Source organism: Camarhynchus parvulus, chromosome 1A, assembly GCF_901933205.1.
Source record: "Camarhynchus parvulus chromosome 1A, STF_HiC, whole genome shotgun sequence".
Classification (NCBI taxonomy): Eukaryota; Metazoa; Chordata; class Aves; order Passeriformes; family Thraupidae; genus Camarhynchus; species Camarhynchus parvulus.
Window position 1 is genome coordinate 38747585 of NC_044586.1, and position 18216 is coordinate 38765800.

The 18216-nt window shown below is 37.3% G+C and overlaps 1 protein-coding gene across 4 annotated transcripts in view; it reads left to right on the forward strand.

Annotated features, from left to right (window-relative positions):
• The first annotated feature begins 9898 nt into the window (after positions 1 to 9898).
• Positions 9899 to 18216, forward strand: part of TAFA2 (TAFA chemokine like family member 2) — a 101147-nt gene continuing 92829 nt past the window's right edge. For all 4 annotated transcript variants that reach the window (XR_004061174.1, XR_004061175.1, XR_004061176.1 and 1 more), the window contains exon 1: positions 9899 to 10041. Coding sequence is in view for 1 of the 4 variants with exons in the window: in XM_030959434.1 (XP_030815294.1) it covers positions 10007 to 10041 (35 nt within the window). In the remaining 3 variants the exon portion in view is untranslated. The remainder of the gene's footprint in view (positions 10042 to 18216) is intronic.

The following is an 18216-nucleotide window of genomic DNA, read 5'->3' on the forward strand; positions in this document are numbered from 1 at the left end:
CACCATGGCACCATGAACAGCAGCACTTGCTGGGGGTCCCAGCGCAGGAGGGAGGAAAGCTGGTGCTGGCATGAGGTGCCCTGGCTGCTGCTTCCCTGGCCCTGCAGAGCTTCTGACATGGCCTAAGAGCCAGGGAGGAGCAAACTGGAAGCTGGAAAGGCTGTGAGTCAATTCTGAGCTCTTACATGACCGCCCCTGCCAGCAGCACACGAGTGTCTGTTGCCGCAGCTGAGGTTTGAAAATGCAAATTATCTGAAGTGCAATCTGTAATTATTATTTTTGTTGATAAGTAAAAGGACCTTACTGCATAGCTGTGACACATTCAATTTAGTATGACATTCTAGTTCTTGAATTATTTTGCAGTATTTTAACATCTATTTTTTAAAAAATTAACTAGTAATAATAGTTTAAAATATTATACATAGACTGTAAAGAGAAAGAATAACTTGATTTTTTTTTACAAGGCTTACAAATTATTCAATGTTCCCTGCCTTTGGTTGGATGGCTGAGGTTCCTTGAGCTTATCAAAGCAGAAGGTTTTTACCAAATAAGTAAAGAGGTGGTACCTAATTTGTACTATGCAGAGAATGGGAAGTGCTTGCACGAGGTGTGCTCTTGACTGTCCAGGGCTACTGAGAACATAAAATGTGTTGGAATATGTGTGTTTTAACTAAAAATTAGAAACTATTGTGTTTTGAATCAAAGGTAAATACTTTTGAATGTTTTAAACTTAAGATGGTTTTTGAATCAAAATACTCTTAAAAAATTAGGTTTTGAAGCAGATTTTTTAAAAAATATTTTGATTTATTCAAGTTGAATTCATTAATTGGTTGTGTATTTGCTTATTGGTTTCTCTGCAAAAAACCCCTGAACAACGCTCCTGTAAAGTTTCACGGAGCTGCAGCTCTGCTACAACACATTTTTTATCCTGTGTACAGCACATATAGCTGTCACCTTCCAAAGCTCATAGTAAGGATAGACCCAGTCTAAATAAAGTGATGAGGTTTTATAGCTGCCATTAATTTTTGTGAACCCTTTTTGCAGTTGAATGGCCAAATATTTATTTCTGTCTCGACATGTGCAGACAATCTTAATAAGCTGACCAGTACAGGATACTAAAGGATGTGTGAAAATGTGTTCTTCAGTCTGGGTTGTGTTATTGCCTTGGTTTATACAACTCCCCAGGGTCCTTAAGGTGAGAGAATAGATTGTTTAGTAACACACTAACAGGATTTGAAGTGTTTCACCTCTAGGACATTGATTTATGTCCCAGGCTAGGTTGGCACTGTCTGAGTGTAGTTGTCACCTGAGAGCTTTTGTTTGGCCTATGTGAAATGAAATGCTTAAATTCATAGTGGACAGATCCAAATCATGAAATTATCCTCTTGTTTTGTGCTAATTATGGCCTTTCAAATTTCAATAAAGAGACAAGGATTAAGTAGACATCAAAACTTCCCTCATATCCCTGGTGAGTAATCTTCGTTAAGGCACTTTGTCAGGTTATCCTTGACAGTCAGGTACTGCTGTCACCATGCCAAATACCCTTTAATCAGTAATGAAAAAACCTTCAAGAACAGAAAAACTCCAACACTACCTTAAAAAATCCATAGAAAATGTTCAAGATGAGAATTCCTACTGTTTAGAAAACTGCTATTCCTCAAAGACTTGGAGTCTAGCAATCTCAAACTCTCAGTCATCTGAAATGGTTGATTATCGTGTGTCTAATTTCAGTGAAGAAACAGGGAAAAGCTGCATGCATGAATCACATTTCTATTTTTATATCTACTGCACTACAGATGCAGAATAGTGTGTTCACTGACTAGAAGCAATTCATGCTGAAATATGGGGAAAGTTCTAATCCTAATTGACCAAGCATGATATTAAATACCAGAATAGTACCTGCCTGCTGAAGAAAGTGTGTGAGTCCTATAACTTAGTGGAATGAATATTAAAACTTTATTCTGGATTTGCTGTGGATGAACAAGGTTGGGGAGAAATTTGACTTAGATAGGAGATTTTTATATTGTTGTATTTTTTTGCCCCAGAAGTATGGTCAAACAGTCCAACACATGCCTGAGCAATGGGTGATTTCAAATGCCAGGGCATCCCCAAACAAAAGGATAATGATCCTTAAAGCCCAGCTGCTACAAGAGTAGGAAGCACCCAGGTCCACAAGGATGTGCAGCTTGAGGATACCCATAAGAGAATGTCTCCATGGGAGAACATAGCTCAGATCTTGTGTCTGAGGGCTTGGGAATGACTAACGTATCTTCCAGGAACGAGAAGATGCTTTGAAATACATTAAATCAGAGAGGAGACTCCTTGACTTTGGATTTCCAAAGCATCGTCTGACAAACACAGAATACTTTACATAATTAAAGGCTAATAAATTTATGTTATGTTATTTTATGTTATTTTATTTTTAAGGACTAGAGCATGGCTGCTCTAGTCCTTCCTTAATACCTTCTGGTAAATTAGATGCCAGCCTGCAGCCATGTAACTGCACAGTCCCCTTTGTTAGTGGAAAATTGGTAAGACTTGGTGTGAGATCCCATGGAAGAAGAAAATGGCTTTATTCCAAACAATGATTTCATTCACAGAATCACAGAATGTTTTGAGTTAGAAGGGATCTTCAATATATTATTTCAGTCCAGGGCACATCAACTTTGTCAGGCAAGAAGGCAAAATAGAGGAAAAGCTTAGAAAATACAGAGTTTTGATAGGTCTAACTTGAAATTTTATATGAGCCTGCTGTATGTGGAGAGGAATTCTTACATTATGAATAGTGAGCATTTACTGAATACATGTCTGGGTCAAAAAACTTAGCACTCTGCGAGGTGAATTGATTGCATATTTGGGACTTGGCAGACTTTCAGTACACATTGCTGACATTTTGTCACTAGAATGGGAGCAGAAGAACAACAATATTTTGCATTAAACCAGTAAGGAGATCTTCTCCATAAACTTAGAAAATCCTGGATTTTTTACAGTCATTTCTCTAGTTGATTCATTCTGCCAATTAAATCAAATTTCTAGATGCAGCTACACAATATTTGTCACCATCTCTTTTTATTATGTAAGCTACTACATTCATGATGGGTTCTTTGAAAGCAATTGTTTATTACCTTGTTTGTGTACTTTTTCTTCATGTTTTTAATTTGCCAAGTTAACCAATTGCCTCATTTTTATGAAAGCCAGCTTTTAGCATAGACTGGTTTGTTGGTATCATTAAATAAAAGACATTAAATGATTACTGCAGTTGTAGGGAGTCGTGTAGTGTCGTTTAAACCTTTAGTGAGTAAAACTTACACATATGCAAAATTTTTCTACTGAAATCTGTTACTAGCTTTGTCAGCTGGCACAGCAATATATAGAAAGAAAATAAACTAATTCTTTTGGAATAGTGCAGGGATAAAGTACACGGCATTATCTTCTGGGGAAAAAAAAAGCTGAAAGGGGAACGTCCTGTGGTTTGTGTTGCCCTTGATTTTCTTTTCCTTTCTGGTTTCTTCCAGGCTGAATGTGGAACGCTCAAGTGGTTGTTCATTGAAAAATGTCTTTCTGATCTTTTTGGCTATACAGTTTGTATAGATCCAAATGGATTTTTTCCCCCACAGATTTCCTTTTCTATAGGAGCTTTTCTCTTCTCATTCTCCCCTACCAAGAAATCTCTTTTTAGAGCCAATGGAGGAGGTGTCAAGGCCAAGTGGGGCCAGAAAAAATGGTTGCTGCAGCAACAAAATAAATTTGGCCAGGCATCTGGAGCTGCTGTGAATTGTGTTTCAGAAGCAGCTGGGCTGGGTGAGCTCCCCAGGGCCCTGGTTTGCAGAGGTGGGAGGCAGCTCAGTGCTGCTGCCACTCTTGTGGAGGTGCCTCCTTATGAGGCTGTGTCCTTCTTCCACCCAAGGTCTGGGCTGTCCTGGAGTGTTCTGGGAGGGAGCAATGGAGAAAAGCAAGGTTCAGGGCTGCAGACCTATGGCTGAATAAAAGCTGCCTATCTGCTGCCTATCTGCTGCTTGCTGAGCAGCAGGAGCTGCTCTGTGTGGGTATGTGAAGGGTGTAACACTAAATCTGAACCAGCATGTTCACTTCTTCATAGGGAAAGTTAGGAAATTTATCACTAGAACAACTCCAACCACAGCTTCTGGCTGCAGAGCCAGTGTAGAGCATGAGCAGGGATGGCTCTTGCCTCTTTGCAAAACAGGTGTTTTCTTTACTGAGCTTTTTGAAGGGAGACTTACCTATTTTTCAGGCAGAGAAAAGACCTTAATCTCCTTCTGGAGTTGTTGTCAGAGCATTTCCTGATTACACAGGGGTACCTTAGAATAACTGTTAATCATGTTCAGCTCTCAGGATGGGTTCTGAGCTGCTTTTGTCAGATTAAAGGCTAACAAGAAGATTGCTTTTTCCCTGAGCAGCTCATTGGACTTTGCTCATTGAGACTGTGACTGGCACTTCATTTGATATCCTTAAGCAAGCCTTTGAGTTACTGTCTGTAAGCATCTTTGGTTTCCTGGGCCAGTAGGCATAGGGGTGGCGATTGGACCTGATTCTGTGGCACTGCTGCTATGCCTGCAGCAGAGCCAGTGATGCTCCGACAGGCACAGTGGCTGCTCGTGCTGCTCTGGCCCTGCTCAGGCTGGAAATGAGTGGTTTTGTTGGGCAGACAATTACTGTAGGAGCTTCAGTTCCTTCTCTTGCTGGTAATCTCGGTTATCCATTTCAGTAAAGTGTTTGGACATGTATTAACTCAAGGAATAAGTGCCATCACTGGCCCTAGGAGGGAAGTCCCTGGCAGCAGCCCAGGCTGTGGGATTGTTGCTGGCTGGGGAGCAGCTCTCTGGGGCTCTGGTGGGCAGCTGAGCATGGGCAGCCCTGTGCCCTGGCCCCAAGGATGGCCAGTGGGCTTCTGGGCTGCACAAATAGAGGCACTAGTGGTAGATTGAAAGAAGGGATTCTTCTCCCTTACTCAGCCGTCATTGGACCTTGTCTCACTGAGCTCAGTTTTGGTACCCCAAAAGACAGACACAAACTGGAGTGTGTGCAGCAGAGGGCTCAAGATTTGAGCATTTGCGCTGTAAGGGGAGTCTGAAGGACTTACTGCCTCCTGGAGTCCTAACTAGAGTTTATTGATGCTTATATTGTGATTAATGAGGAGATGGAGACATGTTCTTTGGGAGGCTGAACAATAATGTGCGTGAGCTGAAAGAGGAGAGGTACAGAACAGAAGGAAAAGTTTGTTTTTTTTTTTTTTTTTTTTTTTACTGTCCAGCACAGTTGTGCTCTCTGTCCTTGGGGGTTTATTGGACTCAACAGGATACAGCTCTGAGCAGCCTGGTCACAGCTCAAAGGTGACCCTGCTTGAGCAGGTGGCTACAGTACAGACCTCCTGCCTCCTGATGTTGCTTCCAGCCTTTGCTGGTGGAAAAGAAGTGAACAAAGGAGACAAAGAGAGACCCTGTCCTTGTATATCCCATTTTTTTTGTGCAGACCACCAAGTATAGCTTTGACATAGTATTGCTATTGCTTCTGTCTTGTCCTATTCTGTAGTCTACCAGACCAATGCATTCCTGAGGGATTAACCCTGTGACTGGTTTTGTGAAAGTCCATTTCTCAGAGGATTACTGACATTCCAGAGGAAACCAGACACTAATGGACTAATATAAAACATGATGTGATTTTTTTTCTTGTACCTTTATCAGTGTGTATTGCAGCTCTCAGGTCAAAGAGCATGTCTGGCAGAGGCTGGTTGTTCTCATGCCTGAGACTGACAGTCTCTGCAGCTTTGAAACCACCAATGAATGTGGTGGCTTTTCTGTGCAAGAATTCACCTCCAACTCAGACTATGCTTTTGTTTTGTCATTGGAGGGAGAACCTGAATGTGTTGTATTTTATTCATAAGAAACATTTTTGTTCTTCAGTATATTCTTTTGCGCGCCTCCTTTTACCTGATCAAATACTTCTTAGCAGTTCCTTTAATGCTTATGTGTCATGGAACATTAGGCACCAAATAAGGGCTGTATCTAATAGTGCAGAATGAATGGTTCTCCTGCTGCAAGGCCTCACTTATCACTGTCATAAAAGAAGGAAAACAATGTAGCACAGTGGGCACTGGTTTTTGCTGCTTAGAGACATCAGTAGGGCACTTGAGGAGATCCTTGCAGCTGTGTCACAGGTGTTATGGACAACTATGTGAGCAACTGCAGCTCCTTCGGCAGGGAAACGTAAGTACAAGGCTTTGGCACCTGTATCCTTATGAAACCTCACCTGCTGTTGCTAGAGGCCAGGATGAAAACCAAGAGGCTAGGAAAGGAGGTGGCTTTATTTTTTATTACATAGAATTTGTCTGTTCAGGAGCCTTTTGGTTTTAATGAAAGGAAATCTCATCACATGTAGATTGCAGTTCTGAAATTCAGAAAACAAAGTAATAGGTTAAATTTATTTGGGCGGCTTTTAATTTAGTAAAGTTTTTCAACAATCTTAGGAAACACGTTATGCCATCACATGGATTTGCACTAGAGGATACTGAGTTTATTTGCTCGTGTTCCAGATGTCTAGCCTGTCGATAGCATTCTCTAGTTTTAACACTCAACATACAGAGCAGAGGAGAAAACCAGCTAAAACGGTAAGCTTGCATTTCAGTATGGAGACTGATTCAATTTTTTAGTGGTCAATTGACCACATTAACTCATAAGCAGCCAGCAACATCTACCTGTGTACTGTAGCTCTATTTCCTTCACATTGCTTTCATATTGTTTCAAATTAACTTAATTTGAAAAATGTTTTGTCAATAGACATCAAGTCAAGTGCAAATGGTTTTGCATACTTACCATTTTTTACTGAATTTAAGTAAATTTTATTAAAGGTTGCATAATTTTATCAATATCTGTGTTGGCAATTTTTTAATGTCTCCCTTCAATTAAAGATAAACTAGTCTGTTCTTAATGTAAGAAAACCTAGGATTCATTATATAAATCAACAACCATATTCCCTTATCTCAGCAAAAATGCTATTCTTAATTAAATGAAATTTCAGCAATTAAAGGGTTTGTTGGAATTGCTGCTTGCTTAGCCAGAAAGATTTTCACATGTTCACACATACACAGTTTATATATTCTGTCAGACTCTCTTTGAAAGATTTTACAATCTGAAGATGTGATATAGAATGGTCCTGTCTTTCTGAATTGTCTGTATTTGAAGTTGATCGCTTTGTAGGATTGGATTTTCAGAAAAACAGAGGTTAAAAAGCTCCATTTTAATTTATGTCTTAATTCTCCAAAGTACCAGTGTTAACCTGTCAATCTTTCACCAAACTTGTGATGTGAACTATAATAAAGAATGAATCTACTCTTTCTCAGAGTTTTTAAGTATAGAGCTCACAGTTTTTATGTAAGAGGTAAGGTTTGAAAATGTGGGAGCTGTTTGAACATCACCTGATCTTGGTGGAATTATGCAATCAGAAACCTGATATGAGATCCATATTGTTTAGTAATGCATTTTTAATATGAGGTTTTAATAAATAATAATAATAATTTAATAAATAAATGATAAATAATAAAGTTTTTAGAACAACCAAACTAAAGAAAAAATACTTAGTAAAAATTAATTAGGAGTACAACATCAATAATGTACAAGATAGAGTAGATCAAAGTAACTTTTGATTAAACCATTTTTAGTTGGAAAACATTGACAGAACTGAACTTGAACTGCTTCTGGGAGATCCTTTTTGATTAGTTTCCTGGCTTAAATTAGTTTTGAAAAAGTTTTAAAATTGTGGAAACAACCCATTTTGCCATTTTCCAAATGAAGATTTTAGTTTTTCTCAATTGAAACAATTGTTTTGAAACATGTATTGATTTTATAGTAACATCAGCAATGGAATGAGAATTTTAAACTTAATATCTTCTGTAGATAGCATTCTCAAGTTGCAAAAGTTTGGCCAATTTGACCTTTGTTTTCCTCTCAATGGGAAGGAGAAGTGGTTGAATATTTTTGTGTGCTGAGAAGTTACTGTCCTGTTGAGGAGATCTGTTCCAGCGCATGGGAAGGGATAGGATGTAACTACACTAAGGAATCTGCTGAGGACACAAGAGTAGAGCTTGAGGAATATCTGCCAAGGCAGATGGCCTTCCCACCCTGCTTGAGCCTTCCTGTATTAATGTTCCTAATTAATCTCTTGAGCAAGCATAGAGTGAATAGTCAACTGATGATGGGTAACGACCAAGGGAAAGAAAAAGAAAAATAAAAAGAAAGGTTTAGAGGGTCAAGGGCTGAAAAATGGGTTGAGTGAGTTCAAGAAAAAGGCATGGACCAGAGCATGTCTGCGAGAGCCCACTGCTTTCAGAAACATCTGCTGGTGATTTGCTCAGAGAGGTGTGCCAATAAAGGATGCTTACCATTATTTTCTTCCTTCTGCTGGTGTTGATGCCTAGGAAGCCAGAGCCAGGAGGACAAGGTGGTGTAATGAGATTGTAGGGCTTCAGTGAGAAAACATATGGAAAAGGTGAGGAGAACTATGTATCCAGAGTATCAGCAAGAGAGCCTGGAGGACCTGAAAAGGGACTGGTGACCTGGAGCTCTTGGGGCACACATGTTCCTCTCACTAGTGAAGGCACATGAATCAGGGATTGATGAACAGCTTCACAAATAACATGTCTCTGCCCACTGCCTTCAGAAGATTTGCCAGATGATGACCTGGCATGCTGTGGGAAGTGGTTTGACCACAGACTAGCCCGTCCAGGGAATAACAAGTACTCTGATAGTAGAGAGGGAAACAAAGTATGAACTTTGCTAAATCAATGTATTTAGGGAGATAAGAAGGGACAGAAATGCAGAAAGTTAGGAATCACCAAGTGAAGTAAGCTAGAGGATATGCCAGGAGACAAATGTTGCATATAAAAGTAAGGAACATAGAGAAGGTGAGGACACTGTAGTTGTGAAGAGAGATGAAAAATGAGAAATACAGGTATTTCAGGTAGGGTAGAGGCCTCTACTTACTTAAGTATAGAATAACTGAAAATAAGAACCAAAAGAAGCCTCCTAACCCAAACCCCAGCTCCAGTGAAAGGTCACTACTTAACCATGCATACTTGAATCATTTACTCTATTTCTGGTAGGTTTTCATGAGAATCATTTAGCATCATTTTAACAAGTATGCTATTGCCTCAGGGATATTATCCTTGGGGAAGCACGAAAAAACTACCTTCAGACGCTGGCTTTTGCTTGTCTTGCAGCAGCCTCCTAAATTATCTCTCCAAGTGAAAGTGAAATTAAATCAAAGAGATATCAAATTCCTTTACTGAAAATCTTGAGAAAAAAATACTTGTTCAATATAGTACCTGGAGAATTTGAGCTGTGTAAGTGATCTGAGTGAATAACTGAGAGAGCAAAGAGGATTATAACACCACAACGGGAGTGTAAGCGCCAAAACTGTTTAGAATGGTTTCTGCTCTGGCAGAGTATTACTGTTTGTTGCAAGATAAAAACTTTTTCTCCTTTCTGCTTTTTATTTTCTTTTGAGTATTTTGACTTTCTAGTTTTGATCTTTGTCGAATGAATTATTATAGGCTTTATAAAGAAATAGGGAGTATCAAGTTGCATTGTTATATATGCCAGAGAGATGGATCAATGGTTATTACAATTTCCAGATTTATTTGCATGCTTCCACTGACTCGGTCTTTGGAGGAACAGCAGATTAGCCCTTGATTACTGGGGGGTGAACAATTCACAGTGAATAATTTATTTGGCAAATTACTTATGACTTAGAATAATTTATTTAACTAAATGAATTCATTTGAGGTTGCACAGACTTTTTAGGTGAACAGCTTTCATTCTATAGATTATTCATAATTGGTTATGCAATTTCCATAATTACATAAGTTTGTATACTGAAAACAAGATAACAGATCTCAGTCTCTTTACCCTGACACAGATGCCCTGCTATGGTAGAGGCTTAGCAAAACTGGAAATCTGCAAGGATCTGTAAGAGTTCTGCAATTTGAGGCTAAATGACGCATTTTTCATTGACTTCTTGCTATTCCAGGTATGTATTTTTGCTAGCAAACATTGCTTATATCTGCTCAGCATGGAAAAATGGCTATTACAACTCTGAAACTATCTGTTTGATGCATTTGCTGCTCATCTGCAGATGCTTCAAGTACAATGTCTACTGCCAGTATTGAACAGATTTTCCAGTAGTTTTGGCAGCGGCTTGTAGTGAGTGAAGCAACAGGAGAGTGTTGGAGAGCATGGACAGCGTGAGGAAGAGGAGCACACAGAACAATATCTGAAATACTGTCTGTTACATGACTTTTATTTAAGACAAAAATATATGGAGGCAAGCCCAGACTGATGATTGAAAATAATGGTCTAGATCTGGAATGATTAGCAGTCTACAAAGTCTACTCTGAGGTTTATGGATCTCATCATGAAGTGAGATTCCACTATGAGTGTCCTTAGACAATTTAGCAGTATGTGCTAACACTGCCCAGAATTGCTACCATCTCGAGGTAGCAGCTAAAGTTCAGGTAGATAGACTTTAAGCTCGTGGAATGGATATATGTATACTGATGAAGAACCTAGTAATCTGCCTCTGGCTCAGGAATTTGGGGATCTGATAATGTGGGATTGCAGAATTATAAAGGTGCTGATAAAATTAATACTTATTTTTGCTTCTGCCCTAGACACCTGAGCCTGTTAACACAAAGAAATAATTTTCCATTGGACTAAAAAGTCCAGCTGATCACAGCAGAAGACCGAATGGTCTGATTTTTTTATTTTTTTCCCTTAATTTGTCTTTTTTTTTTTTTTTTTAAGGAATTCAGTGCTTTGCTTTGTGGATATTGAAGTTGTGTGATTATTGGTGCTGTCCTGGGAAACTCAGTTGATCTTTCAATCTTTCACTATCTTAATGAGTGGCTTTATTGTTACCCAGTTGGTTGAGGCAGGGTCATGATGTAGCTATTACCTGCATTGGGAGCAGCTGTACACTTTGGAGACTGCAAGGGAAATGGTGCTGTCTCTTGACAAAGAAGGGATTTACTGAACAATATTTCTGAGAACTATGGCTATCTGATGTCTGCTGAAAGCAAATAGTTTGCAGAGAAAGCCTTACTACACTTTGAAAAATTGTATTTGGAGACTTTCCAAGATTTACAAATGACCAATGAGATGCTGATCCAAAGTCTCCAGGGATATCTCATCAGACATATTATGTGTTCTTATTTTGGAAAAAAAAATGATACTTTAAAAAATTAAGTAAAATTTATTTCATTGATATTTCAGATTATTCAGAAATTAATGAATGAGTTCATGAGGGCTTCCTGGACTACATCATAAACTTCTAATAGACATAAATAGATGCAGTTGTCTTATGTAATCACTAGATGCCATTCCTTGATGTCACCCAAATATGATTGCAGCATGCTACAAAGCTGAATTTTTCTTTTCTTTTCTTTTATTGACTATCACTTTTAGTCCCAATATTAATACAGTGAAGACTTGATCATAAATAAAATAGAGTCTGCAGGGAAGGGTTGCAACAACATTAACAGTTAAATCATTACTATTTTTGAAATGACATCTTGAAATTAACAGAAGAAAATATTTTCTGATTTGATATAAAGCTGTGTTAAGTACTTGTGTGTGCTTTAGGGCAAAATAAACCCAAAAAATTCTTAAGGAAAACTCAACTTTTTTCCTTGTAAAGGGGAATTCAGTTTCTTCTGCTGTTGTGCACAATGTGATGATTTAAAGCCTAAAGGATTTTCTCCCTAAATCATCTATTCAAATTTGTATGATGGAAACATATTTAAATATAAAATTTTTCATCTTGCTTTTCATTTGAACTTTTAAATACTTTTTCAGGAAAGCAAGTGTCTCATTAGTCCTTTTTGGCATTCCACTATACTGATCTGCAAGCAGATGACCATCACCACCTTATCGTTCTTTTTTTAAAAAAACGAATAACATCTAATTACTTTTTAAACCCAATATACATCTAGTCTCATTGAATCTTACCACTTTTAAAATGTTATACAATAATTCCGTCCTCGTAATGTGTATTGGAATTTGTCCATTCTGTGGCTGGACTCTGTGATCTTAAATGTCATTCCAACATAAAGGATGCTATGACTTTTTGAAAATGTTCAATTTTCAGTGCAATATTTAAGTTACAGCACAATGATAGAATGGGAGATGGCATAGTTGACCCTTGGCTGTATTCGTACAATTCTCTTTACCCTTTACAGGTGTTGAGAAAGAGCCAAAGATGATCATGCTATGTTGCACAGTTTGGGATAAGAGATAATCTTCCTACTTGAAACTGTGTTTATTTTTAGAATGTTTTGTATAATTTTCTTACTTTAATAATGACTATTAAATAAAAATAATCAAAGGAGATTTCACATACTTTTAAATAATTTTAAATGAAAATTATTTTACATGGGATTTTATTTTCTTTCCTGGGGATTTTTTATGGCTTTTAACAGATTTTATGAAAGCTTTACTAGGTTTTTATTCTTTAAATTCAGATTTAAACCAAAAGCAAAAATTAAAATACTTTATTGCCTTAGAAACCTATGAAAATGTACTGCCTTAGAATAGGAAGAGAAAAAAATGTGACAAGAATTACAACTTTAAAAACAAATATCTACTAAAAAGTTTGAAATTAGCAGTTGGACAATCAGAAGCAGAATTGAATGCACAGGGCTGAAGACTTTCAGTTAACAGCAAAGTGCTGTCATATGCTCCATGCTTGACTGCCCCTGGAGAAAGGGAATGTCCAAAACACGTTTGAGATGTTGCTTATGCTGGGGCATGTTGCTTGGAGGGGTCTGCACAGGTTACTGACTATGTTTTGGGAAGTTCCCTGCATTCAGCAGTGCAGGATCTGAAAGCGCTACTGGGACAAAGCAGAACATTGAAATATAGTCATACAGTTTCCTTCAATCCATGACAAAACTTTCTAAATTTTCTTTGCTGCATTTCCTGCTTTTGCTTCCTCGTCCCTGACACCCTGTCCCCCCATGCCTGCCTCTCTGTGCTTCAGTGTAGTCTAGCCTTGTTTATCTGGGTGTTTGAGGAGTTCTCCTATTTTCATTCCTTATTTTTCTCTTTCATTCCGAAAATTGACCAGACACTGGGTGTTCTTGCTAACTTTGCTGCCGTATTTGTGGAAAAAAAGAGAAACAGAAAGGAAACAAGTCTCCTCCCTGTTCTGTTCCATGTAATAAAAAATATCCCCTTCCCCCCTTTTTTTTTGAGTGTATGCCCTCAGTCTCCACTGTCTACATAATTTTGAATGTAGCTCATGTGAGTTACTACTATTTCTTTCTGAACAAAAGTACCCTGAGGTGCATGTTTCCTTTTTATATTGAGAAAATGGAACAGTCAAGGTAATTGCTGGTTTGAAGGGTTTGGTTTGTATTTTGGACAATGTGTAGCTCCTGTGGTCTGAAAGCAGCAAAGGTGGTGCAACCGTAGGAAAGCAAAAGGAAGCTTGGACATTGATGCTGTTAAACAGAACAGTTCTTCCAGATTCCCTTTTTAGCTGGAAAGATTATCTGTTCTGGACTGAGTGCCAAGGTTAGTTTGCCCTGCAGTTGTTGGAGCACTACAGAATAATTTCTATTGCTAAAACTCCTGAATTTACTGTGAAGGAGCAGTCTTGTAGGAAGTGCTGAAGTGGGATATTTTCCTCATCACGACAATGGCAGGAGAGCAAGCTGACCGAGCTCAATTTGTTTATTGATTAGGATTATAAAGGCTGTGACCAAGCAGAGATATAAACTTGTACTTCCAATTTATCTTTCTTTTCTGGTGCTTCAGTGACTGAAACAGAGAAATCTCTGCATCTCCTTTTACAAATAACATTGATACCTTGTTAATAAAATGTAGCACTACAATTTCCAGCCTTCTTCAGCAGCTTATCTGAAAAGTAAAACCACAAAGTATAACATTCACAAATCATCCATGTTTGGTATCTGCTTGGCAAATTTGAGGTGGTTAATATAAAAGCACAAGATGTCGAAATCATCTGACAGTACAAAACGGAAAAACTAAACAATCGTGAAAAACTCTATAAGAATAATGGTCAGAGAAAGTTCAGCTAAATCTCTTGATATAAATTCTTTAGTTGTGGCATGCATGTTCATATTGTGCCAGTATACTCATATTAAAAATTACACTGAATTAAAGTCAAATCAGCATAGAACACCCTGAAGATAAGTCATAGAAACTAATATTAACCTGTGCTTCGGTTTGTTTTAGCAGATTACTAAACTGATTGCTTTAAGCAGATTTCATTAAGCAGATTTCTTGCATTTCACAAACAATTTATCTATTGTTAAGGTTTACTTCAGGTCATGAAAAAAAAAATTGAGTACCACTGCTTTGAGAATCTGAAATATTAAGATGGGTAGTAAATAGTCTTTTGGGTGGGTATTGAAGAAGATGATAATCTCATTATGGAGAGTTAATTTGGAAACTGACTGCTAGCACCTTGATAACATCCTAAATATCTAACACAAGAAGTGCACATGAAATTTTGGGACAAGGAAGAGAGACCTATAAATTATATGTTTTCAATAGCTAAGTGACCCATAAGCCAATAATAGTTAATAACAGATCTCCTGTGTAGCAGAATTGCCATTTTAGAAGATAATAGGTATATTTAAACTTTACCAGGCTTGACTTCTAGCAATATCCACCATGAATGAAGAGCCAGAGTTATGTTAAGAGTCCAGAGGGGAATAACTGCTGTCTGTGTCTCTTTTCCAGAGCTACTGTGGTCTATGCATATGCCATCCTTTTACATGTCCAGCATTTCCTTGGATTCTCATGCAGTGAAGGTGCCTCACTTTCTTAGTGATACCTTTTGATTTTTTTGATTCCATCTGGTACTGGAATCCTGTGACCCTCTGCTGGCTTGGCACTTTCTCCAGTAAGCTGTAGCTTGCAGCAGTATCCCGGGGAAAAAAATTGTGATATGCTTCCTGTTATAGAGGCCAGTGCCATGAACATTGCTGGTTTTAGAACTTAGCTAACTTAGCTAAAGGTAAAGCTTGTAAGCTGTTTTTCATTCTTTGGTCCTAAATTGGTACTTCTAGATATCCTGGGATTTGACCATGACATGTATCATGTATTTTTCTTTGGGTAAAGTTTAAAAGGCCTTCTGAACTATGATCTAACACCTCACCAGTGTTATAAAAAATAACTTATAAAAAATAATACTCTATAAACTGTGATTATTTCAGTGTGTAGAAACTGAAAGCAGACAGAACTTCTACCCACTGCCATTTAGGAAACCTCATATTTTGGTTTTAATTACCACAATCACAGCTTGTCCTGATGTCTTAAAAAGTCATTCTTGTGAAGTACTTTTTGAAGCTCTTAATTGTATAGAGCCACTTACATAAAGTTAAGATCCTTGCCAAATGAAGACTGCTGTTCCACAATGCACAGAACTGTAACAGAAAATCATTCTGAGATGGCAAATAAAAAGAAAGCAGAAATGAAAATTATTAAAAACATATTTAATCAACAACATACATATTTTTATGGAAAATTAGTTTGGTCAAAAATCAGAAAATCAGAAATGAATAAATCTATTTTCATCAAAATAACAGTAAATATTTGCAAATTATTTTTCACTTGTACTCTGAAGAGAGGTTTCTAAGAAGATTGTTCATCAAAACTAGTGATAAATAAAGCTGAAATGAGACATGAGAGAAGTTCTTCTCTTAGACTAATAAATAGTTACATGTTAGGAAAAATATAATAATTTTTTTTTTTTTTCAGTGGAAAAAGATTGGTGGAGTCCAGAAGAAACTGCTACGCCTATCTGTTCAAGATGTTCATAAATGATCTAGAAAAAGAGATGAATAGGGAGATGACAAATTGTGCTGATGCTACATTTTCAGTGAAGTAAAAATGCAAAGTAACTGATGAGATTTGTGAAAGATCTCAAAATATAAAGGGTTGGTGTGAGAAAGTGCCAGATGAAATTCAGTGTTGATAGTGATGCACATTGGAAGAAAAGCTAACTTTGCATTCCTAATGATGGGCTCTGAATTATTATTTCCACTCAAGGTAGAAATCTTGGAATTATAATAGATTGTTCTATGATAAAGTCAGCCCAGTGCTTAGAAATAGCCACTGATTCAACAGTGCACAAAAATGCCAAATACAATGGAAAGAAGTTCTGGAAAGGCATAGAGAACAAAGCAGGCAACATCATCATGGCATTGTACAAATGTCTGGCCTGTCTTCATTCTTGAGAATTGTCACGCTTCTAGGGTTCTAGTCCTAAAACCCATATAGCATATATAGTAGGATTAGACAAGATAAAGAGTATGTGACTCTTGAAAGGTGTGTAATGGCTTCCTTAAATGAAGAGTGACTTTCTGTGCCAGTGTACTTCAAACTCAAAAAGAGGCTTTAACCAGCTCTGTCTTGGAGTATTCAAAGCAGAGTTTATAATGGCATTGCCACGATGTGCTTTATTCTCTGTTGTTCCTTAGGTGTCATTGTTCACCATTGCCAAGGACAGGATGCTGAGTTATACAAATGTTTGGTCTGAGATCCTGCTTCTCCTTTTATTCTCCCTTTTTCCTATGGAGAGAAAGAAGAAGAAATATTTTCTTGTGATTTCATGTTCACTTGTTAACTAATAGTAGACTAGAATTTTGGGACTGAAGAAATGTTCTAAGCCTTTCTGTCTGTCTGTCTGTCATGTCTGCACAAGTATGACGCGGTAATATCACATACTAGGAACTGAAAGCCAATGAAGTGCCTAGATAATTTTATATTTTACTCAACTTCTTGAAGACACTTTGAAATGTTTAGGTTGGAAAAGACTCCTAAGATCACTGATCTAACATTAACCCAGCACTACCAAGTGCTCCACTCAACCACATCTCTAAGTGCCACATCTGCCCTTCCATTTTATTTGCCTCCATTTCACCATTTTATATATTAGTTTTGGTTTGGCCACTTCACACTTATCATTGCAATTTGCATTTGAGATTTCCATTCAATTGGAAGATTAAAAATAAAATATTATTGTAGAATTTGACTTGGGAAGAGAAGTCAGACTTAATTTTTTGAAAGCACACAGCAGTCTATTTTAGTGTTGGTAGAGAGTCATATGACATGAACAACATTGTGTTTATTTTGTATAAATTTTTAGATAAAAGTAAGACCACCTGTCACTAAATACAACTTAGGAAAATGAACAATTTAGTTGATGAGAGATTTCTGAAAAGTTGTTTGCAGTAGAGTCTTCTGATTAATGTTATTTATATGTACATACACTTTTGGAAATAAACTGTTTTGAAGTAAGTCTTTCTTGTTTTACAATGAGAAGATCCACACATGGAATTAATATGATGTAGTTAGTATCTCGTAAATAACCATATTTTCCTAGTTAATGTTTGTTTCTAGCTGTTGGAGTAACTGTTAAGCAATCCTGCACTTAACTTGATCAGTGGTATTCCATATAACTCCCTGTGTATGTCTTCTGTGTCCAGATCCATCTTAGCATTTTAAGTCTAAACCCCAAATTTAGAAATGAAAATGGTAAGCTTTAAATTTTATTGGTATAAAAGGCATCTCTGGAATAATATGGAGAGAAGATAATGAGGGAGACATGCATTGGTAGAGTGGAAAGTAAATAGAAATGACACGGCAGGACACAATGGAGATTGGTAGGAGTATTAATTCTTATATGGTATCTGTTAAAAATAAATCACAGATTTTTATGGAGGTTGCTATGGCATGCCTAAAGAGGGAAACATTTATCCTGTTTTGTTGAGCACCTAGCCTAAATCTGACAATGAATTCCATAGTTGGAAGAAATAGTGGATGAAAAGTGTCCTTTCCATTGCTTGTTGTCAATTTTCTATTTTAAAATTTCACGTAGATATCTGTAATTCCTTTACTGAAAGAGATAGTAAATGAAGATTCCCCAGATGGATAATCAGAGACTAAAGCAGAAAACACATAATGTTTAGATATTTCCAATGCCTGCAAATATGTTTTACAAAAGAAATCTAAAAAGCTCCATTGTACATTTTAACACTAAAAAAGTGGATTGTGAGAAAGATGAAGCTTAAAGAAACCAATGGAAGGAAGCAACAACATGGATAAAAATGCTTGCAGGTAAATTTGATACATTTAAATAAACTGTAAACTTAAGGGCGAATCGTACAATACTTTC